Source organism: Mus caroli, chromosome 5, assembly GCF_900094665.2.
Source record: "Mus caroli chromosome 5, CAROLI_EIJ_v1.1, whole genome shotgun sequence".
In the NCBI taxonomy this organism is placed as follows: domain Eukaryota; kingdom Metazoa; phylum Chordata; class Mammalia; order Rodentia; family Muridae; genus Mus; species Mus caroli.
In genome coordinates this window covers 127,148,862-127,172,394 of record NC_034574.1, presented here as the reverse complement: position 1 = coordinate 127,172,394, position 23,533 = coordinate 127,148,862, and the positions used below count along the sequence as shown (strand labels likewise).

The following is a 23,533-nucleotide window of genomic DNA, read 5'->3' as shown; positions in this document are numbered from 1 at the left end:
GACTCAGCTGTGAAGGCGTTTGTCCTTTAGCTCGATGGACCTGAGGGGTGGTCTTTGGATTAGTGGTTCTCAGCCTGTGGGTAACAACCCCACAGGCATGGTTAGGGGTGGGGTAGGAAGATGAAGGGGTGGGAGTTCCAAAAGACCCTTTCACAGAGGTTGCCTAAGATGGTGGAAAAGCACAGATATTTACGTTATGATTTGTAATAATAGCAAAATTGCGAAGTTGCAGTGAACATAATGTTATGGTCACCACCACAACATCAGGGACTGTATTAAAGGGTCACAGCATTAGGAAAGTTGAGAACCACTGCCTCAGATCCAAACTGTGGAAGAAGAGAACTAACTCTCGAAAATTGTCTTCTAACCTTGACATATGCGTCATGGCCTGCATGTGACACACACCCACACACACAGACACACACACAAACACAAAATAAATAAATAAATATAACCAATAAAGGGCTGGTGAGATAGTGTCTCAGGGTTTTACTGCTGTGAACAGACAACGTTTAAATGGGACTGGCTTACAGGTTCAGATTTCAGTCTCTTATCATCAAGGTGGGAGCATGGCAGTGTCCAGGCAGGCATGGTGCAGGAGGAGCTGAGAGTTCTGCATCTTCATTTGAAGGTTGCTGGCAGAATACTCACTTCCAGGAAGCTAGGACTAGGGTATGAAAGCACATGCCCACTGTGACACACCTACTCCAACAAGGCCACGCCTCCTAATAGTGCCACTTCCTGGGTCAAACATATACTAACCACAAATGGCTTGGCAGGTGAAGGTGCTTGCCTCCAGGCCTGATGACTTGAATTCAGTCCCTGGGCCCACATAGTAGAAGGAGACTCTGACCTCCACATGTGAGCTATGGCCATCATGTACATGCACTCCCATACAATCTTTTTTTTTTTTAAGTAAGTTAAAAGAAGAAGGACCAGCCAGAACCACGAGGGGCACCATCAGCACCTCGAAATAGCTCCAAGATGGCAAAAACTTCTTTCCTTTTTCATTTACTATGGTTTTGATTTTGCTGTATTTGGGTTTGTGGGCTTTTGTTTTGTTTTGTTTTTAAGATAGGATCGTGCTTTCTATTTCTAGCTCAGGATACTCTGGAAATCACTGTGTAGCTCAGGCTGACCCAAGTGATCTTCCTGCCTCAGCCTCCTAAAGGCTCTGGAATTATAGATGCAAGCCACCGTGGCCTGCTGACTCTAAACTAAATTAGAACTGGGTGCGGCGGTTTCTAACTATATAGCAGCAAGAGGGAGGCTGAGGCAGGAGGATGCAGAGTGGCAGCGACCCCACAATGCAGCTTCTCATGCTGCAGTGACCCCCAGCCATAAAATTATTTTCATTGCTACTTCATAACTGGAACGTTGTTGCTGTTATGAATCACGATGTACACATCTGTGTTTTCCAGTGGTCTCAGGTGACCCCCCACCCCTCCTGCAGATGTTGCGACCCACAGGTTCACAATACCTCCTCTCAGCAACAAAAACAAAACAGGAGAGATGCTCTAGAGGTGGCTCAGTCACTAAAACAGCACCCTGGGGAGCTGAGTTCAAATCCCCGTGCCCAAAGTTATGGTACTTTTACAGTACCGGTAACCCCCCAGTTCCACACATCATTTCCCACACATACATGCTGTGTGTTCCAATGCTAGGCAGTAGGGATTGGATGAAGCCCAAAACAGGGCATCAGCCAGCCCAGGATTTGGAGAAATTCTCAGAGCGCAGAGCTGTTAACAGCTCCAATCTCCAGAATGGCTCCTCCAGTCTGGCAAGGACCATAATTCTATGTTGGTCATGGATAGGAAAGCCCATTGCACAGATCTGTACACTGAGGCCCAGAGGTGCAGACTACACAGCCCTGGAGTGCTTGGAAAGACCTCACAAATGGCACTGGTTATGTTTTCTAGACCCGAACTGCTCACTGACGGTGTCAAAGAACCTGTTCTGGACACTCAAGGTACCTGGGCATGGGGGAGACACAGGTGGGTGTGGGAGGGCATCAAGTCTTTGCCATATCCCCTCCTGATGCCCCTGTCCTATCCCCCACCCTAGGCATTTCCCCACTGCCCCTGTCGGGTTTGCCCCCTCGATGCCACCTGGGACCCCAGGTGCTCCCTCCTCACCTGCCTTCTCTCCCCACCCCACCCCCAGAGAGGGACTCCTGGGACCGTCTTGTGGACGAGACCCCGAAGAGACAGGGCCTTCAAGGTAAGTTTAGACCCATATAAGTTTAGGCATTCCAGAGTCATGACCTTGTCTAGTTTTCGGGGGGGAGGGGCAGCAGTGGAAGTGGAAAGAGGCTGGACCCCACCCATGGGCTCCAGGGTATCCAACTGGGCACTAGGGCCAGACTATAGTCTGGTGTTAGAGTCTGGCTGTCAGTAGGCATAGGACTCCAGTGCTGTCTGTTCTGTCTGGTACTAGCAATGCTATCTATCTATAGTCATTCATCAGCCCAGCTCTCTTGGGTTTTTGTTTTGTTTTAACAAAATCTCAATCATTCTATTTTACCAATGATGACCTGGGAGCCAGATGCTGAGGTGAAAGCCTGCTAGCTCAGAGAGGCAAAGGAAGCACCCAGCTGGCCTTCGTCCTCAGCTCACATCCCAGCAAGAGTCCCCTCTCTCACACCTTCTCAAAAGACCTCCTTAAAGGGTCTGAAGAGATGGCTCAGTGGTTAAGAGCACTGACTGGTTTTCTGGAGGACCTGAGTTCAAATCCCAGCTACCAGTTCCAGGGGATCTGAGACCCTCACACAGACACATATGCAGGCAAAACATCAGTGCACATAAAATAAGGGCTGGAGAGATGGCTCAGCGGTAAGAGCACTGACTGCTCTTCCAAAGGTCCTGAGTTCAATTCCCAGCAACCACATGGTGGCTCACAATTATCTGTAATGAGATCTGATGCCCTCTTCTGGTGTGTCTGAAGACAGCAACAGTATACTCACATACATAAATAAATCTTTAATTAAAATCTTTAATTAAAAAATTATTTTAAAACATGCACATAAAATCAAAATAAAGTATCGCTTCAGTGCACATAAAATAAAAATAAGTAAATAATTGTCTTTTTACTGCCTATGCCTCTATCAGTCCTCCTGACTCCCTCTTACTCTGTGGGTTTTTTCTTAATAATCCTATGTGCCGGGCGTGGTGGCGCACGCCTTTAATCCCAGCACTCGGGAGGCAGAGGCAGGCGGATTTCTGAGTTCGAGGCCAGCCTGGTCTACAAAGTGAGTGCCAGGACAGCCAGGGCTACACAGAGAAACCCTGTCTCGAAAAAAACAAAAAAAAAAAAAAAAAATCCTATGTTATGTTCACTTCCTGTCAACTGATTGCTTGCTCTGCCTCTTGACCTATGGTTGACTTTATTTAGTCCTGTTTAGAATATTCAAGCAGGGGGACTTTTGGGATAGCATTGGAAATGTAATTGAGGAAAATATGTAATAAAAAAAAAACAGTGAAAAAAAAAAAAAGAATATTCAAGCAGAAAGTTGTTGGATTAAAAGTGTATGCTAAGGCTAGGCCACACCACCACAAATAATGAGTGTTTCCAGTCAATAACACAATCTCGGGGTTTGAGGTGTGATCAAATATCTTGCCACATAGTTCTTATTATTATGAAATTGGAGGAGCAGACAGTGGCCATGGAGAGCCAGAAAGGCAGGAAGGAAGGCAAGCAGTGGGACATGGGGAAATGCTATAGCAGGGCGTGTAGCTGGATCACGGAGCATGATCCTGGCAAGGAAGTCCCATCCTGATACCCTTGGCTTGAGAGGCTACCCAACATCCTGCTATAGGGATGCAGGGGAGAACCTAATATATCCTATGAGTGCGCTGCTTAGAGAGCTAGTAGGCGTGGCTAATGTGAATCCCAGGATGACCATCACCAAGTGACCCCTCCATGGTCGCCGCCATGCTTCTAAGGAGTTAAAAGAGGCAGCCATGGCCAATGCTGAAGGTAGAAGAGCTCACAGAGATAGGAACCAAATCCTGGGACTGGCTGCCAGTCACCTCAGCCCTCACTCCTCCCACATTCTACAGGGAGGGGAATTTGTGTATCTTTCCTCACCCTATGTAGATTCCTACAGCCAGACCTTAGCAGGCTGAGAATGTCACCAGGAGTGCATATGAAACACCAGAGGTCATTTCCTCTTCTCCTGCCATTCATACCCATTCTCTCCTAAGGCCAGGACAGGATGTAACCCCTCAGAGGTCAAGGATGCACTTGTGACATGCTAGTACATGGTGGTCCTACTACTTCAGAATGGTAGAATCCTTGCCTAGAGTCCTTCCCACCCTGTGAGGAAATATGGCAACAGAGCAAGAGCCCCTGCCTAGAATCCCCCAGTGAGGGGCTGGGGGCGTGGCTCAGTGGTAGAGCCCCTGCCTAGAATCCCCCAGTGAGGAGCTGGGGGCGTGGCTCAGTGGTAGAACTCCTGCCTAGAATCCCCCAGTGAGAGGCTGGGGCGTGGCTCAGTGGTAGAGCATTTCTAAGTGACCTGCAAGGCTCTGGGCTCTGTCTCTAGTACCACAAAATAATCAATAGCTCCTGGTGGGTTGGACACGCCTATTCTGCCCCTCTGTCTCCATGAGTTCTTGGAAGACTTCACTCTAACTCACACACGGCTGAGGACACAGAAACCTCCTCTCTAGTGTCTCGCCTCTGGGTTTATTCTTTGTTAGTTTTCAAATGTCAACAATTAGCTTAATTTTGTCTTGTTGCTGTTGTCACAACAGTATGAGTTCTTCCAGGAAATCAAAACACATACACACACACACACACACAGAGATTCTCATGAAGACTGGGTCTGAAGGACTCTGAGGGGCCCACTCCAAAGATCTGCTAATTGCCAGACAAGGAGTTCCCTGTAATTAGGAAGTCATTTTCCTGTAAAAGTCACCAAGTGCCTTTTAATGTAATAGCCTCTGTCCATAATTGTATTCACTTTGCAGAAAATTACAACACCAGACTCTCGCGGATCGACATCGCCAACACGCTTAGGGAACAAGTCCAAGACCTGTTTAACAAGAAATACGGTGAGTTACAGGCAGGGGTCAGGTGGAGGGAGAGGTGGGCAGCTTCCTGCCGGTGCCAACTTCATGCTTGGCAAGGAGGTTGATGTGTATTTTTAGGTATTTCTTCGCTTGTTTTTTTTTAAACGTATTTATTGTGTGGACAGGCATGTGTGAGGGGGCATACATTCCCCATCACCACTGTGGTCAGACATGAGAAGCTGCTTCCTTCCTTCCACCATGTGGGGCCTGGGAATCACATTCAGTGTGCCAGGTTTGATGGCAACCACCTTGGTGCGCCGAGGCATCCCACTAGCTCTCTCGTATTTCTTTTTTTTTTTTAAGATTTATTTATTTATTTATTTATTTATTATATGTAAGTACACTGCCGCTGTCTTCAGACACACCAGAAGAGGGCGTCACATCATTACGGATGGTTGTGAGCCACCATGTGGTTGCTGGGATTTGAACTCCGGACCTTTGGAAGAGCTAAGAGCTATCGGGTGCTCTTACCCACTGAGCCATCTCACCAGCCCTCTCTCGTATTTCTTGAGCATCTATTATGTGACAAGCACTGAGGGCGTGGGGTCACAGAAAACAGGCCCCGTGTGGGATGTGGTTGGTGCTGTGTTCCTGTAACCTCATCACTTGGCTGAGACAGAAGGATTGCTCTGAGTTCCAGGCCCGGCATGAACTACAGAGTAAGATTTTGTTCAGAGACAAATAGAGAACGTGTTTAGGTAGATGCTAGCTGATGAGGTGGCTCGCGGGGTATAGGTGTTGAGTGCCAAGCCTGATGACCAGAGTTCGATTCCTGGACCCCACGTAGTGAAAGGAGAAAGCCAACTTCTTCAATATCACCCTCTTGCTTCTACTGTATGCACTGAGGGATGTGCACACGCAGGTGCTCATGTGCACACACACACTCACACACACTCACATACACACACACTCACACACACACTCACATACACACACTCACACACACTCTCACATACACATACACACTCACTCACACTCTCACATACACACACACACTCACATACACACACACACACACTCACTCACACACACACACACACAAATAAAGATGTCATTTAAAACTCTTTAATAGAGGCTGGGGTGTGGCTCCATTGATAAACTGCTTGCTGAGCATGTGTGGAGCCCTGGGCTCCATCCTTGACACCACATAAACTGGGTATGATGGCAGACGCCTGTCGTCATGACACTCAGGAGATAGAGGCAGGTGGATCAGAAGTTTAAAACCATTGGGCATGGTGGAGCACGCCTTTAATCCCAGCACTCGGGAGACAGAGGCATGCGGATTTCTGAGTTCAAGGCCAGCCTGGTCTACAGCGTGAGTTCCAGGACAGCCAGTGCTACACAGAGAAACCCTGTCTCGAAAAACCAAAAAAAAAAAAAAAAAAAAAGTTCAAAACCAGCTGGGAGATGGTGGCACACACCCTTTTTTATTTTTTTATTTTCATACATACATTGCATATGCATACACTGCAGCTGTCTTCAGAACACTAGAAGAGGGCATCGAATCCCATTACAGATGGTTGTGAGTCATCATGTGGCTACTGGGAATTGAACTCAAGACCTCTGGAAGAGCAGGCAGTGCTCCTAACTGCTGTGCCATCTCTCCAGCCCCTAATGGTGCACACCTTTAATCAAGAAGGAAGAAAGGAAGGAATTCAAAGCCATCCTCAGCTACATAGTATGTTGGAAGTCAGCCTAAGCTACATGAGACCCTGTCTCAAACAAAACAAACAAAACTTAAGAATTGCTGGTGAGGGTGAGGGGCTGGAGAGACTGCTCTCCCGGAGGTCCTGAGTTCAACTCCCAGCAACCACACGGTGGCTCACGACCATCTCTGATGGGATCTGATGCCATCTGGTGTGTCTGAAGACAGTGACAGTGCACTCACATAAATAAATAATTCTTCTTTTAAAAAGAGAGACATTCCGGTGAGGATGGAGAGATAGCTCAGCCATTAGCATTGGCTTCCTTTGGTTTTCATCATCTGAGTGGTGGCTTACAACCATTTGTAACTCTTGTCTCAGGGGAACTGGTGTCCCTTTCTGGACTCTGAAATCACCAGGCCATGCACATGGTGCACAGACATACAGGCAGACCAAAGACCCATCACATTTAATTAATTAATTAATTAATTAATTAAAAGACTTTGTACGTAGAGGAGCTAGGCATATGCCTTTGATCCCAAAACTAAGAGGCAGAGGCTGGTAGATCTCTGTTTGAGGCTAGCCTGGTCTACATAGGAAGTCCCAGGCCAGCCAAGGCTACATAATAAGACCCTGTCTCAGAAGAAATGGAGAGAAAGGAAAAGGGGAAGGGACCTGAGACCAGGTAGACAGTGGTCCCTGGGATCCCGTCAGCACCCTGGCTGCCTTTGCCTACCTTCCTCCCTGCTGGGTGGAGCACTCACACTCCGAAGACTGAGCCTGAATCTGAATACCTCAGGCCGGGGAAGAGCTGATGTTTCCATCTGGGAGGCCCAGTGGTACAGCCTAGAGGCTGAGAAACATTGAGCATTGCCTTAACCCAGTATCAGGAGCCATGTATTCGAGGCCCATCCAGCGGGGATTCCCACCAGCAACTCTGCACAGTACACATCTTATTAATCTCCAAGTCCTACTCACGTACAACTTCTCCCATCTTCCACAAAGGTCCTCAGCACCTCTGGGAGAGAAGCCCCCAGACTCCTCCTGCCCAGTCTGTTCTACCTCTTGCTCCTGACTGGTACAACTGCCTTTCTCCTATGCAGGTGAAGCTCTGGGCATCAAATACCCAGTGCAGGTGCCCTACAAGCGAATCAAAAGCAACCCAGGCTCGGTAATCATTGAAGGCCTACCCCCCGGGATCCCATTCCGCAAACCCTGCACCTTTGGCTCCCAGAACCTGGAAAGGATTCTCTCTGTGGCTGACAAGATCAAGTTCACGGTCACCAGGTATTTCATGAGGAAGAGTTCAGACTAGCCTGGCTGGGATTGGGAGCCGGCTCCAGAAGTTCCTACAGTAGGGGTGTTGGAGAGGGACTCCAGCTAGCCAGTCGTGCTAAATGACTTACTCTGTGTTTGGTGAAAAAAAAAAAACTTTGCTCAAAAAGGCAACAAAGAAAAGTAGACTGATGAAGGAAGATTCTGGAAGGCGACCTTTGGCATGCATGTGTGCACATAAACAAGAGTACTTCTCTCCCCCACCCCCAGTGCACATGCTCACACGGTACAGATCCCAAAACAGGCCTCTCATCCCAGCACGCAGGAAGCAGAGGCGGGAAGGTTATGGGTTAACCTTCATAACCCATAAAGTTATGCCCGGCCTTCATAATTAGACCCTTTCTTTAAAACAAAAACAAAAGCTAGGGTAGTGGCCTGGTTGGTTTCATGGCGTGTCTAGGACACACGAAGCCCTGAGTTCCATCCCCAGCTCCTCATAAACCAGGAGTAGTGGTGCATACCTGTAACCTCAGCGCTCAGGAGGTAGAAGCAGGAGGAACAGACGTTCAGAGTCAGCCTTGGCTAGGACATCAGGATTCAAGGCTAGGCTGGGCTCCCTGAGACCCTCTCTCAAAGAGTCAAACATTAAATGCTAGTGTCTGAAAAGGACCCTGGGCTTTTGTTACCAATCCCTTGGCAAGCTAGTATCATCATCTACCTGGTGGTAACCTTGTCCCCATCCCTTTCCCCTGAAACTCACTTCTGTTTCCCTTCCAGGCCATTCCAAGGACTTATCCCAAAGCCTGGTAAGTGGTACTTCTGGGGGTTTGGGAGGTACTTGGTATTAGGGGTGGGGGGTTGTGCACAGTTCCGGAAACTTAAAACCTTCATGGCAGACACCTGCCTGGCTCAGACGCAGGACCAGGGTATTACCCTGCTGTTCCTACAACTCTCATTGCGTCTGCCTCGGGTTGATGGAGAAAGACTGCAGCATCCCTGGTCTTAAGACCCAGAGAGCCAGTTGAGATAACATTGGAACCTCGGGCTTCACCCACTCAGAGGTTGCAGCTGTGCCAGGGTCCCCATGACCTCCGGGAGACCTGGCTAACTCAGGGAATGGGGGAAATTGATGGCAAATGTATTTGGATGTTGTCATAGGGTACAGGGGGCTTGGTGGTAATATGTGAGGCATTGGGGAGCTAGGAAGATAACATAGTCTATAAAGTATTTGCTGTGCAAACAAGAGGACCTGAGTTTGATCCCAGGAACCCACATTAAAAAATATCTGTGTAGGGGTGGATGGGATACTGGGGGGTGGGGGGGTGGGGAGAGAAAACACAGCTGTGCTTTGTGGTGCAGTTTGTAATCCTGTGTGGAGGAGGTGGAGCTTTGCAAATTGCTAGTGCTCACTGAGCAGCTTGCCTGGTCTATTCAGCAAGTTAGCTCCAGGCCAGTGAGAGACAGTCTCAAACGAACAAAAGAAAAAAAGCTGAGCATAGTGGCCCACCTGGGAGGCAGAATTTGAGGTTTGCCTGGTCTACGAAATGAATTCTAGGACAGCCTGGCGCTACACAGGGAAACATTGTTTCAAAAAACAAAAGCTAGAGAGCTCCTCTAGAATCCCCAGTGAAAGGCTGGTGAGTAGCTCAGTGGTAGAGCCCCTGCCTAGAATCCCCCAGGGAGGGGCTGGGGGCGTGGCTAAATCAAGCTTGCTAAGATTACGTGTATTTCACCAAGCCTGGTTTATAAGGTACTGGGACAGGAACCAGGGCTTTATGCACTCTAGACAAGAACCTATCAAATCAGGTATATCCTTAGCCCCCAAGACCCCATCTTGAAAAAAAAAATGTAAACAAAACAAACAAAAGAAGCCCCTGGCCTCATTTTTACCTGCTGCAGCAGCTAACTGGGTGGACTCTAGGATCCTGGTGCCCAGTGTGGAGAGAGCCCTGGGTGGGACCAGAGGCTGAGCCAGAGCTGGCAGTCAGACCGTGAGGGAAATGAGTACTTCCTCAGGAAGGAAGCTGGGGACAAGGCTGTACTTGTGAACACAGAGGGCTGCCTTTCCACCAGTGAGAGATCCAGAAAGTCCCTGCTTTGGGACTGACCCTGGCTCCGCCTGTCTTCCCTCCACCTCTCACCCCAGCTCTTGAGTTAGTTTGTAAATGTGGGCCTCTTGGACCCTGGCTGATGATAGCCTAAAGTCAGACCCTAGCCAGTGACCACCCCTGACACAAGTGACTGTCTAAGCTGATGTCACTGCTGGGTACTTTCTGCTCCTGTCCCTCTGGGGTCCAGGAAGTATGGCTAGACCTCCAGCCTCGGTAGGAACCCAGTATATAAGTCAGCCAATCCCCCTACAGCCCCCATGGCTCTCCCTGGCCTCCAAACGCGCTCGTTTTGGGGACAGCGTCCTGATATGTATCCCAGTCTGGCCTCAAAGTTGTGGCCTTCCTGCCTCAGTTTCCAGAGCCAACCACAGTAGTGGGCCACCACTCTGGGATCGGTTACCTTCTCCCAGGAGGAAACATAGACTCAAGAGAGTTGAAGGAAATTTCTCGAAGTCACAGAGCATTTGCCTAGCCTGGCTGAGATTTGAAAGGAAAAGACTTCCCTACTTGCAAGAGCTAAGTTGTACCTTAATGTGCTAAATCTGTTTCTGCTGAGTGTCTCTCTGTCGCCCCCTCCTGACCACTAGGTGCAATGACATGGGTCCTATGGTCCTATCTGTAACCTCCCTTTTTACAAACTCCCAGTTTAAATTGGTTTATTTACTTGATGGATAGGGTTTGATATTAGGATTTATTACTTATGTTCGTTATGTTTTTCTAGACAGGGTTTTTCTTTGTAACCCTGGCTTTCTTGGAACTTGTTCTGTTTATCAGACTGGTCTTGAACTTACAAAGATCTGCTTGTCTCTGGCTCCAGAGTACTAGGATTAAAGTCATGAGCCACTAGCATCTGGTTTTAGAATTTTGTGTGTGTGTGTGTGTGAGAGAGAGAGAGAGAGAGAGAGAGAGTGAGTGTGTGTGCATGAGTGGGGGGGGAGTGTGCCTCTGTGTGTGTGTATGCGTGTGTGTGTGTGTGTGTGTGTGTGTGTGTGTGTGTGTGTGTGTGTGTGTTTATGTACAGAGGCCAGAGAGCAACCCTAGATGTTGGTCCCGTGGAGCTGCCCTATTAAATGTATTATTATTTTATTTTATATTATTTTTTAAAGATAATATCTCTTACTGGCCTGAAGCTAGGCTGACCAGGTAGTCCCAGGTATCCTCCTGTATCTGCCTCTCTGGTGATGGGATTACACTATCGTTCATAACTTTTAATTGAGAGGGGGTGGGAGAGGTAGGGAAAAGAACTGTTTGTGAGTGCAATGCCTTTAGAGACCAGAAGATGTCACCAGATCCCCTGCTGCTGGAGTTTCAGTTTTGAGCTGCCTGGCACAGGCCCTGAGAACTAAACTCAGGTCCTCTCAAAGAACAGTGAGCATTCTAAACCACTGAGCCATCTCTCCAGCCCTAAGCCTTGCTTTAAAAAAAAAAAATTGCTACATAGTGTGTGTGTGTGTGTGTGTGTGTACACACCCAGGTCTTCAACCTGGCAGGTTGGTGTCTTTACCATCTGAGCTACTTGGCTGGCTTCAGGCCCTGCTTTTACAGAGGATGTGGGGCTCAGATCTTATGTTTTCGAGCTAAACCCACTCAGCTTTTGTCTGTTGTGGTTGTTGCTGCTGTGTTTGGGCAGGGGGTTATTTATCTGTTTGTTTCACCTGCACGTGTTTATGCGCACCGAGTGTGCCTGGTGTCTGTGGAGGTCAGAGAACTAGAGATGTAGATGGTTGTAAAGCCACAATGAATGCTGAGAACCGAACCTTGTTCTTTTGCAACCATCACTCTTAAACCACTGAGCCATCTCTCTACCCCCACCCCAACCACAGTTTCTTCTTTTAAAAAAAAATTATTTATCTATTTATGTATTTAATGTATTCGAGTACACTGTAGCTGTCTTCAGACACACCAGAAGAGGGCATCAGATCCCATTTCAGATTATTAGAGCCACCATGTGGTTGCTGAGAATTGAACTCAGGGGCTCTGGAAAAACAAGTCGGTGCTCTTAACTGCTGAGCCCTTTATCTCTCCAGTCCCCCAGTTTCTTCCTTGAAAAAGAAAAAGGTTCTTTTTTGTGAAGTAGACCAGGCCAACCTGGAACTTGGTGGAGTTTAGCTGAGAATCATCTTGGTCTCCCGAGTGCTGGGATTAAAGGCGTGCACCACCATGCCGGGCTGCTGAGAATCATCTTAAATTTAGGATCCCTTGTCTCCACCTCCTGGTGCTGGGATTGCGGATGTGTGCTATACTCTATCAAACTAGTCCACTCTTGTCTGAGGGTTTCTGTTGCTCTGATAAACACTATGATCAGAACCACCTTAGAGCAGGAAGGGGTTGTTTCAGCGTTTAATTCCTAGGTCACACTCCATCACTGAAGGAAGGCAGGGCAGGAACCTGGAGGAACACTGGTTACTGCCTTTACAACCCCTACACACACACCCGCCCTGCTGGCTCAGCCTGCTTTTGAATATACCTCACAACTACCTGCTGGGCATGGCTCCACCCACAGTGGGGCTGGGCCCTCCCCATCAATCACTAATTAAGAAAATGCCCACAGGTCTTCTGATGGAGGTGTTGTCTCATTTGAGTTAGTTTATGTCAAAGAAAGGTGATGGGACCAGGTGCAGTCCCTTGTGCCTGGAAGGTCCCTGTGGGGAACATAATCCTAGAGGAATCACTGGAACAATGTGGATGCTGAGGAAAGGGTTAATAAAAGTATTGTGGAGAGAGAAGAGGAAGGCAAGGCCTGTATGCACACATGAGCAGCGTGCACAGTTGAAATCCTCCAAAAATGGGTGCAAATTAGTCTCGGCAAGTGCACACAGTGGTGACCTGCAAGTGGGTGAAGTTGCTCTCTGCAGTGACAAGCCAGACTGGCATCTGGAGGCAAGGGTAGCTCCCAGCCTAGGGAGGTGACATTTGCCAGGCTGAGTGAAGAGACAGCCACAAAGTGGACTTCCGGATCTTGTGTTTCTTTCGTTTTGGTTGTTTGAAACAAAATGTCTCAGGTATCCCAGGCTGGACTTGAACTCTTGACTCTCCAGCCTCTGCTCTGCTTCCAAAGTGCTGGCATTGTAAGTGTGCGCACCATGCCATTTTGTGCAGTGCTGGGGATGAAACCCAGGGCTTCGTGCATGCTAGGCAAGTGCTCTACCGATAGAATTACATCCCTAGCCAGCTTGAGTTCTTTATTTCTGTCTGTCTGTCTGTCTGTCTGTCTTTTGTTGTTTGTTTTTTCATTTGAGACAGAGTTTCTCTGTGTAACCCAGACGATCACAGAACTTGCTCTGTAGACCAGGCTGGCTTTGAACTTACAGAGATCCACCTGCCTCTGCCTCTCAAGTGCTGGGACTAAAGGGTGTGAGCCATCACTGCCCAGCTCTGGCTGTCTTTGACAATGTGTCACTATGTAGCCCTTGAATTTACAATCTTCTAGCCTTGAGTTTACAATCTTCCCTACCTGGTAATTAGGATCACAGAGCCAGTCCACCAGGTTTGATGTGGTTTAGGTTTTATGTTCAGGGCTCAGAGTTTTGTCTTCCAAATGATGTCAGATTTGAATGTTCCAGTGGTAGCTATGGTGACCAGCTTCCACAGGCAGGTAGGTGGCCTACAGAAAGTAAAGCTGGAGCCAAGAACAGAACAAGGAAGGTCTACAGAAGGCTGAGCCAGGGAGGCGGGAGGGGGGATTAAGATCTAGAAGGGGTGGGGTGGCTGATGAGGAAGGTGGTTAAAAAAAAAGTTTGAAAATAATCTGAAGGCCTGGGGCAGGGGAGAAGCTTTGTACGTAGTGAGCTCCCTGTGACTAGAGGCATTCAAGCTGAGGTTAGGTAGTCACTTAGAAAAGAGAATATTCTTACGTGGCTTGCTGCAAAGGAGGATGGGAAGAACCGTCCCCACGGCACAATACCTGACAGAATCCTCCTCCCTCGGCTGCCCACTTATGACTTTCAAACAGCCAGTCATTCTCCCCTGCAGGATCTAATGATGTACCTCTGCCTCCCAGCCTCTGGGAGTAGTAGTTCAAGGCCAGCTTCCGCAACATAGTAAGTTTGAGGCTGGCCTGGCCTGAATCCTAGGGACCTGAGAGATGGCTCAGAGGTGGCTCCCAGTTGCCCATGACTCCAGTGCCAGAGGATCAGATGCCCACTTCTAGCCACCATAAGCTCCCACAGACACTTGGCACACACAGACACATATCAGGAGCCTCACTGATAATAGAGTACAGCTTCAGTGCACTGTCAGGGAAAAGTAGGGTCCCCACAGGTAGAGCAGAGCTGCCAGCTTCCTGTGTGACTCCAGCAAGCCCCGTTCTCCAGCAAGCCCCGTTCAGCTCTTTTGAGCATCAAGGCCAGACAGGTCTCAGCCAGAGGCCCAGAGGGCTGGCTGGTTCTGCAGCCTGGATTAGATCTTACAGATGAGGTCTGGCAGGTCTTTGTGCTGGCTCCCTGCTGCCCAGAAACCTGAGCACCCCAGGGAGCTATAGCCACATTCCCAACAGTCCCAGTTTCTAGGACACCCCACAATCGACTTCCCAATTCAAGTTCAGTTTTTGAGAAACTGTTATGGCAAATGAAGCCCCTACCCCCACCCCGTGGGAATTCACTCCAATCATACAGAGAGCAAGGGGGAAAATATTAATCTCTGTAATAATATTGTATTCCCAAAGGGAAAGCATCCCAGGACAGACATCTCTTGTGGCTTTATGGAGGCCAAGCTATCCCCGCGCTGTCTTTCGCCCGCTTTTGTCTTTGAGTTGCTTTCAGGTTCCCACCCTTGAATTACACCTTGGGCAATTAGCTGTGTTTTACAGAGACAGAAACTGCAATTTTTAGACATTTCCAAGCAAATGAAGAGGTTTACGGTGTAAAAATATTGTCACACTTACCTCAAGACAGATCACAGTAGCTAGCTAGCTGCTAACCAAGGTCAGTCACCCTGCCTGCCCAGCAGAATCAGGCTTATCCTGGTGAGAGGCTCATGGCTAAGTCAACAGCTGTCAACCAGGGCCTTCTCTGAACTGCCTGGCAGAGGCAGTGGTCCTGCAGCTAAATTTTACTTGTGTATATATTTTTTTTTCTTTTAAATTTATTTATGTATTTATTTTAAATAAGAGAGTGTTCTGTCAGTAGATATGCCTACATGCCAGGTGAAATCACATCCCATTACGGATGGTTGTGAGCTACCATGTGGTTGCTGGGAATTGAATTCAGGATCTCTGGAAGAGCAGCTGGTATTCTTAACCACAGAGCCATCTCTCCAGCCCTCCCTCTTTCTTTCTCTTTCTTTCTTTCTTTCTTTCTTTCTTTCTTTCTTTCTTTCTTTCTTTCTTTCTTTTCCTTTGGTGTTTTGGCTTTGTGGGTTATGTTTTGAGGTTGTTTTTTTTTGTTTGTTTGGTTGGGGTTTTTTTGGTTTTTTTGGGTTTTTTTGGTTTTTGTTTTTTTTTTTTTTTGAGACAGGGTTTCTCTGTGTAGCCCTGGCTGTCCTGGAACTCACCCTGTAGGCCAGGCTGGCCTCAAACTCAGAGATGTGCCTGCCTTTCTGTCTCCTGGGTTTAAAGGTGTGCACCACCACCACCACCACCACTGCCTGCCAAACTTACTATGTTCTAAACTTTTCCCACAATGATTTACCTGAGGAAAGTGGCTATTCCATGTCTCTAGCATTGTCTGAAGCCCAGTTTGGAATGCGCAGGGGAGGGGACAGGCCTGCCGGCCACATCTAGGTAGCAAAATACCCGGTTGATGGTGCCGAGGGCCTCTCAGTGCTGTCTCCTGTCACCTCAAAAGTAAGGACAGGGAACCTGACATAGGCCAGGGCACCAGTCTGGGGTTGCTGTTGATAATCAGAGAGCAAGGAAGGAGGCATTAGAGGAACAGGAAGTCTCTTTTGCCCCTTTAGGATCTAACTTTGCCATTTCTGAGCTGTGCTATTAGATAAGTTAACTATGCTCTTCGATTTTGGATAAGGTAACTTACTATGATCTTAGATAAGTTAATTGAGTCTGTAATCTTGGGTAAGTTAGCTCACTGTGTATGATCATAGGTAAGTTAACTTACTATCTCTAGTCTTGGATAAGCCTACCTTAACAATCTACAGTTTTAGGTAGGTTGACTTACTACCTCTCTGCCTTTCTGCATTCTATTTCCCAAGGCCTGAGGAATATCTCCCTGGCCCCAGGCCTCCAGTCCCTGCCTTCTTCCTTCTCTACCCTTCTAGCTCTGTCTTGGTCTTCAGAACTCAAAATAATACTGTCCTTTCTTGGCACCTAAAGATGCTACAATCCCAGCGTCAGCCACACTTCCTCCTTCCCAGTCATTACCTGTGCTGCTTTCTGTCAGTTTGGCTCTGGTGATGACTGCCTTTCTGTCTTCCTGTGATGCACTGGCCTCTGCCAGGGTTGGGCAGGAAAGTCTCTGGGCAGATGCCCCGCTGCTGGGCCCAGATCTAGGGCTATGCTTCTCTTTTTATTTCAAAAGGAGTCATGGAGCCAAGTGTCTGGGAAGCCCTGACCTGTCTATGGAGACTCAGCCAGAGCCACTGTAGCCTACCCTACCCCTGGATGGAATAAAGATCGCAAGTCCTAGCAGGGCATAGTGGCCCATGACTTTAGTGCAGGTGTTCAAGAGGCAGAGACAGGCATTATCTACAGAGTGAGTTCTAGGACAGCCAGGGCTACATAGAGAAACCCTGTCTCAAAAAAGATCAAACAAAAGATTTCATGTCCTGCACCCCATGTTCTCAGGATCATTAAAAAAAAGAAGAAGAAAAGAAAAAAAGAGGCTCTGCCACCCATGAGGTTGAGGGAGCCTCAGACTTTTCAATAAGATTCCAGAAACCCTTTCGTAAGTGTATGAAGCAGAGGGACTTGGGATGGCTAAGTCAGCAAAGCCATAGAGAAAAGGACCAGACGTGACGGCATCCACTTACACTCCCAGCTCCCAGGGAGAAACAAGTGGATACGCAGTGCAGCCTGCCTAGCCTGCTTGGCCAGTTCCAAATGAGAGACTCTCTCAAAAAAGTAAGCGTCCTGAGGGAGGGCTTCATTGATATAAAGGTGTAAATACACACACACACACACACACACACACACACAGAGTTAACCTCTGAAAGCCACCCAAGTCCATAAGAGCAGCCGATACCTTCATCTGAGTCAGTGTGACATCGGCCCATGAGAACAGTAGGGGTGGGCAAAGGTGGGACTCGGGCTCTGATTACTGGACAGGGTGTTGAGGAAAGCTTAGGTGACAGGGTAATTAGTGGGGATGGGAACACCTCAGCCAGACTATTGGCTGCTTTGTGGGTTCTTTTTCATCCTTCGTCTTCCACCCTTTCAACATCCTAACATTGTGGGGGGGAGGGGGAGAGAGAGAGAGAGAGAGAGAGAGAGAGAGAGAGAGAGAGATCATCTAATAAAGTCAGGGGCAGGAAAGGGACCTGATATCTTTAGACTACTTCCGGCTGATCAGGAGTGTAGATTTCCTTGGGGGCAGGTTTGACCCATCAGGATATCTAATTTCCTCTTGTTTCTTCTTTGTGCACGGCTACTTAATCAACAGCAACCAACCAAGAGCCCACCAACAGCAACCTACTCTCTCGGGGACCCTAGCATTTATATCCTCTAAAAAGTCACCAGATTTTCAAACATCACATGCTTACCAGAAACCATCCGCAGCTGACAAAACATTGCCCCTGCCAGAGCACTAGACAAATCACAATCAGCCACTATGGATATTCTGAAGCAGTCTCATCTCCCACACGTGGGACTAAATAAAAACACATTCTTACAATATTTCTGCATTTTTTTTTTTTTAAAGAAACCAAAATTCTCACTACAGGACATGAAGCTGGAAAAACCACCAGACCAAGGAGACTGCAACAGGACACCTGGCAGCCAGGTCAGAAGGGTCCCAGGGGCGCAGACACAGGGGTCTCTGTCTGTGCCGCTGTTTGAACAAATTATGAGCTAAGCATGGTGGCACACATCTGCAGTCCCTAGCACTCGGCAGTCCAGACAAGATCAGGCCACCTTTTGAGATCATCTTTGGCTATATACTGAATTTGAAACTCAAGTAGTGAGGTATTTGAGACTCTGGCTCAAAACAAACTAAGTGGATGGAAGGAAGGAAGGAAAGAAAGAAGGAAGGAAGGAAGGGAAGGGTGGAAGGAAGGAAAAGAAAGAAGATGGAGAGAGACTTAAAGAAAAATAAACACCCTGGGCTTGGCTCAGCTAGAGGCACGGGACTCCAAACTGGACAACCTGAGTTCAATCCCTGGGACCCTCATGGTCTATAAGACGAAACAGACCCCCGCAGGTTGTCCTCCGAGTCTAGCGCGGTGGCACACATGTCATTCAGCACACAGGAGGCAGAGGTAGGTGGCTCTCTGTGAGTTCCAGGCCAGCCAAGTGCAGCAAACTGGAGAATAGCCAGAGTTACTTGATGCGGCTCTGTCTGAGAGACAAGCCTGGTGACGCACGCCTGTAATGCACGCTGGGAAGGCAGAGGCAGGCGGGCCTCTGAGAGTTCAAGGCCAGTCTGATCCACAGAGTTCCAGGTCAGCCAAGGCTACACAGAGAAACATAAACAAAAAATAAAAACCCTAGCAGTTGTCTTTTGCCTGCCTGGTCCACATGCATGGATATATGCACACAAACAAAATAAATTAACTAAACAACAACAAGAACTTCCCGGGGGAACACGCCCAGCACCAGGAAAGCTGAGGCAGGAGGCTCATGGGATTGAGGCCCAGCTGGAAAACAACACAGTGAATTTGAACTTGGCAGTGCTTGTTCTTAGTTCTTGTATTTAATCGTGCTAGCCATAAAAGGGAGGTAGTGTGCAAGCTGTAGGCGGGAAGAAGGATATGGTTTTTTGTCCCCTGTAACTTGCTGACCCTCCTTACCACAAATACTCTTGAGAGTAGCCCCTGATGGGCGTGGTGGCGCACGCCTTTAATCCCAGCGCTTGGGAGGCAGAGGCAGGCGGATTTCTGAGTTCGAGACCAGCCTGGTCTACAAAGTGAGTTCCAGGACAGCCAGAGATACACAGAAAAACCCTGTCTCAAAAAACCAAAAAAGAAAAAAAAAAAGAAAGAAAAAGAAAGAGAGTAGCCGCTGTTTCCTGCAGGAGGCAGAGCCTGTTCCACTTAGGTGGGGAAAGGCCCAAGTCATTCAAGGCCCTTGAACCTCACCTGAGATTGGGCAGTGTAGCAGCCCCAGCCTGGCTCCCAAACCAGGTGTGTTGGTCCCGTGTAAACATCTGGCTGATTTCATATGCCAGGCCTCTGTGTGTGTGTGTGTGTGTGTGCCCGAGTACGTGCATGCGGGCATATTCCTTAAGACTAACATGGTGGACTTGAAAGAGTAAGATGACAGCTTCTAAGGTGGAGAGCCCCTCAGAAAAGAGACCAAAAACCAGGATGTGCCAAGCTGCAGTGTCTGTAACACAAGCACTGTGGAGGCCAAGGGTCTCAGATAACAACAGCAAAAAATAGTGGGAATGGGGTAGGGCCAAGATATAGCCCAGTTGGTAGAACGATTGACTTGCATGAAGGCCTGGATTCAGTTCCCAGCATTCAGGAAGCTAAGGCAGGAGGGTCATCAAGAGGTCAAGGTCATCCTTGGCTACATAGTGAGTTCAAGACCAGCCTGGGCTATATTCAAACAGGACTTCCTCACCCCATCCCAAAAGAGGACCTGTGCAGCCAGGTGGCGTGCCAGCAGAGGCAGACGGTGTCTATGAATTTGAAGATTGCCTGGTTTACAAAGTGAGTCCAGCTGGGCAGTGATGGCTCACATCTATAATCCTGGCACTTGGGAGGCAGAGGCAGGCGGATTTCTGAGTTGGAGGCCAGCCTGATCTACAGAGTGAGTTCCAGGACAGCCAGGGCTACATAGATAAACCCTGTCTGAGAGAGAGAGAGAGAGAGAGAGAGAGAGAGAGAGAGAGATGCTTTTCGGATTTAAGGGGAACTGATTTCAGGTATCTAAGAAATGAAACACACAAAATAGAATTTCTTGAGGTGACAGGAAATTTGAACAGTGGATGGTAAGAATTTTTTGGTAGTTCTCAGCTATTGTGTATGGATATGTGTGTGTGTGTGGGCATGGGTGCATGTGTGCGGGTCAGAGGACAACCTCATAGGCCAGCTCCAGGGGACCCATCGCCTTCCTCTGGCCTCTTCAGGCACTGCACACATAGGATGTGTATATAAATAAATATGATCTAAACTAGGCATGAACACCTTTAAACCCAGCACTGGGAAGCAGAGGCAAACAGACAGACAGACAGATACATACATACATACATACATACATAGAAAAGAAACGAAGTACAGACTCTCTATCCAGGGGCAACCCTGTCACTTCAAAAATCATCTTTTAAAACAAAGTGAGCTGAATAATTGTAACTCAGTGGCCCGAGCAGGACACGGTGGAACATCCCCCTAACCCCAACACTCAGAAGACCTATCATAGGACGGTTGTGTACAAGGCCAGCACAGGCAGCAGCATAAGACCCTGTCTTGGAGAAATGAAACCATGAATACAGAACAAAAAAGCAAGGGTTGCAGTCTCCTGGGTGATGCCTGGTGTCACCTCCTGAGCGTCCCACATATCACACTTGATCCTGGGTTATGACTGACTGCCCCTGGTGGTCCTGCTTGGGTGCTGTATGCCTGGGCTATAATGGGGGTGCTGCTTTGGAAATTCAGGTGGATGGAAAGATGAATGGGTGGGCAGATGGATGAATGGGGGGTGAGGGAGGGGGTGGGTGTGTCCACGGATGAATGGGAGCAGAAGTGAACAAGTATGTGGATGGTATAGTGACTTATGAGAGCATAGCAGCTATACTAGAGAAGGCAGTCCTGCAGAGGCTACACAGCAGGCCGTTGTCTCCCTACAGACGAGGATGATGCCAACAGGCTGGGGGAGAAAGTGATCCTCCGAGAGCAGGTGAAGGAGCTCTTCAATGAGAAATACGGTCAGTGCTCCCAAGTGGCCAGGGTGGGTGTACAGGGTAGCGCTTATGACCCTGATGGCTAATGACATGTGTATTGGTTACTTTTTTCTAATTGCTATACTCAAGGAAAGAAGGGTTTACAGATCTATAGACCATAGTTCAGGAAAGTGAGGTCCGGGTCATATCACATCTGTAATCAGGAAGCAGAGAGATGGGTGCTGGTGCCCAGGTCACTCTGTCCAGTTCATTCACTTCTGGACTGGATCCAGCCTTGGCGATGGTGCCACCCACATGTACAGTAGGTCCATGTCAGTCAAGGCAATCTAGAGAGTTGTTCACAGATCTGCCCCGCGGTATGTCTTCTGGGTAATTCCAGAATCTGCTGGTGGTCAGTACTGACCATCAGAGCAGACCTGGGTGATGTTGCTGTCCCTGGGGAGGGATGCTGCAGAGTTGGGCTGTCAGAGTCATAATCCTCTCCCCAGAGTGTCTCACCCTTTGACACGGGCCATCTTTCTCTGACTCTGACCCCGTGTCCTTCAGGTGAGGCCCTGGGACTGAATCGGCCTGTGCTGGTCCCTTACAAACTGATCCGGGACAGCCCAGATGCCGTGGAGGTGAAGGGCCTCCCTGATGACATCCCCTTCCGGAACCCCAACACCTATGACATCCATCGGCTGGAGAAGATCCTGAAGGCCAGGGAGCATGTGCGGATGGTCATCATCAACCAGCTCCAGTGAGTGCCGTGGGGACAGCAGGGTGAGCAGGGTGGGAGGGTCCCCCAGTGCTGCAGGACACGAGTCAGCAGGTCAGCAGCGGTCTGTCGGAGACAGGATCCTGAGTCAGAAGATCAACTCCAAATTTAGTTGTTGTTTTAAGACAGCATCTCACATAGTCCAGACTAGCCTGGAATACACTATGTAGCTGAGGTTGACCTTGAACTCCTAATATCCCAGCCTCTACATCCCAAGTGCTGGGAAAGAGGTTCAGGGATCTCGTGCCCTGGCCACTTGACCCGGGTTTTGGTTGGAGCTTATGCACACACAGTGGAAGGAGCTGCCTACCTCATGAGAGCAAAGAGCGGAGAGAGACATGAGGAAGCAAGTGTACCACGGAGGATGTTTCACATGACCTATCCTTCCCACTAAGCCCCTCCTCTAAAAAGTCTGACACCCCCAATAATGTGCCAGGCTGAGGACCACACATTTAACACGTGGACCACTGAGCCACACTTAGGTTATAAAACTATAGCTGGAACTGACCTGGCTGTAGCCACCGCAGCTGGCATCTTGGCTATGGAGCGATGATGTCTCTATCCCATGGAGCAGATGGGGAAGGGAAACCTAACTTCAGCCTGGCTTCTATCTTTTTCAGACCCTTTGCGGAAGTCTGCAATGACCCCAAGGTGCCAGGTGAGTGAGAGGCAGGAGAGACCAGCCTACTCCCTCATGGGGACTATTCTATTGCCTTCAAAAAAAAAAAAAATCTTAAATAAACAAAGATATGCTAGAAGTGTGGGGCCCTCCATCTAGGGCCAGCCCTGCTCCCACATCAGTCTAAAAGTCATCCTTTAAAACAAAGTGAGCTAAGCTGTACGTAGCGCAGTGGCACACAGCACATGGTACATCTGGTTCCATCCCCAGCACCAAGCAGGACATAGGGGACATCCCTCTAATCTCAACACTCACAAGACTGACACAGGATGCTTATGTTCAAGGCCAGCACAGACAGTGGTGTGAGACCCCCTGTCTTAGAGAAATTAAACATGAATACCAAACAAAAAAGTTAGTATTCCTAGATGATGCCCCATGTCCCCTGAGTGTCCCACATGTCACACGTGTTTCTCAGGTTATGACTGATATGGCTGTTTTATTGTTAGCGTGAGTGGGTTGCTCTAAGCCTGGGCTATAATGGGGGTGCTGCTTTAGAAATTCAGTTGAATGGAAAGATGAATGGTTGGGCAGATGTGTGAGTGGGGGTGAGGGAGGGGGTGGGTATGTCCAGGGATGAATGGGAGCAGAAGGGAGCAAGTATGTGGATGGTGTAGTGACTTGTGAGAGCACAGCAGCTATACTAGAGAAGGCAGTCCTGCAGAGGCTACACAGCAGGCCATTGTCTCCCTACAGAGGAGGATGACTCTAACAAGCTTGGGAAGAAGGTGATCCTCCGAGAGCAGGTGAAGGAGCTCTTCAATGAGAAATACGGTCAGTGCTCCCAAGTGGCCAGTGCTCCCAAGTGGCCAGGGTGGGTCTACAGGGTAGCACTCGTGACCCCAGTGGTGGATAGCATGTGTGTTGGTTACTTTTTTCTAATTGCTGTACCCAACTTAAGGAAAGAAGGGTTTACAGATCTATAGACCATAAGTCAGGAAAGTGAGGTCCGGGGTCATATCACATCTGTAATCAGGAAGCAGAGAGATGGGTGCTGGTGCCCAGGTCACTCTGTCCAGTTCATTCACTTCTGGACTGGATCCAGCC

The 23,533-nt window shown here is 48.5% G+C and overlaps 1 protein-coding gene across 13 annotated transcripts in view; it reads left to right on the top strand.

Moving 5' to 3' along the window:
* Gtf2ird1 (GTF2I repeat domain containing 1) overlaps positions 1-23,533 on the top strand; it is a 102,324-nt gene that overhangs the window by 74,982 nt on the left and 3,809 nt on the right. For 4 of the 13 annotated variants that reach the window (XM_029477498.1, XM_029477494.1, XM_021161815.2 and 1 more), the window contains exons 18-25: positions 1,920-1,969; positions 2,164-2,220; positions 4,971-5,054; positions 7,819-8,002; positions 8,768-8,796; positions 17,913-17,993; positions 21,000-21,077; positions 21,600-21,792. In XM_029477498.1, the coding sequence (XP_029333358.1) occupies positions 1,920-1,969; positions 2,164-2,220; positions 4,971-5,054; positions 7,819-8,002; positions 8,768-8,796; positions 17,913-17,993; positions 21,000-21,077; positions 21,600-21,792 (756 nt within the window). Of the gene's footprint in view, positions 1-1,919; positions 1,970-2,163; positions 2,221-4,970; positions 5,055-7,818; positions 8,003-8,767; positions 8,797-17,654; positions 17,883-17,912; positions 17,994-20,999; positions 21,078-21,599; positions 21,793-22,430; positions 22,469-23,182; positions 23,434-23,533 lie in introns of those variants that run through there. The other 9 variants (XM_029477500.1, XM_029477496.1, XM_029477497.1 and 6 more) reach the window with 8 other exon arrangements.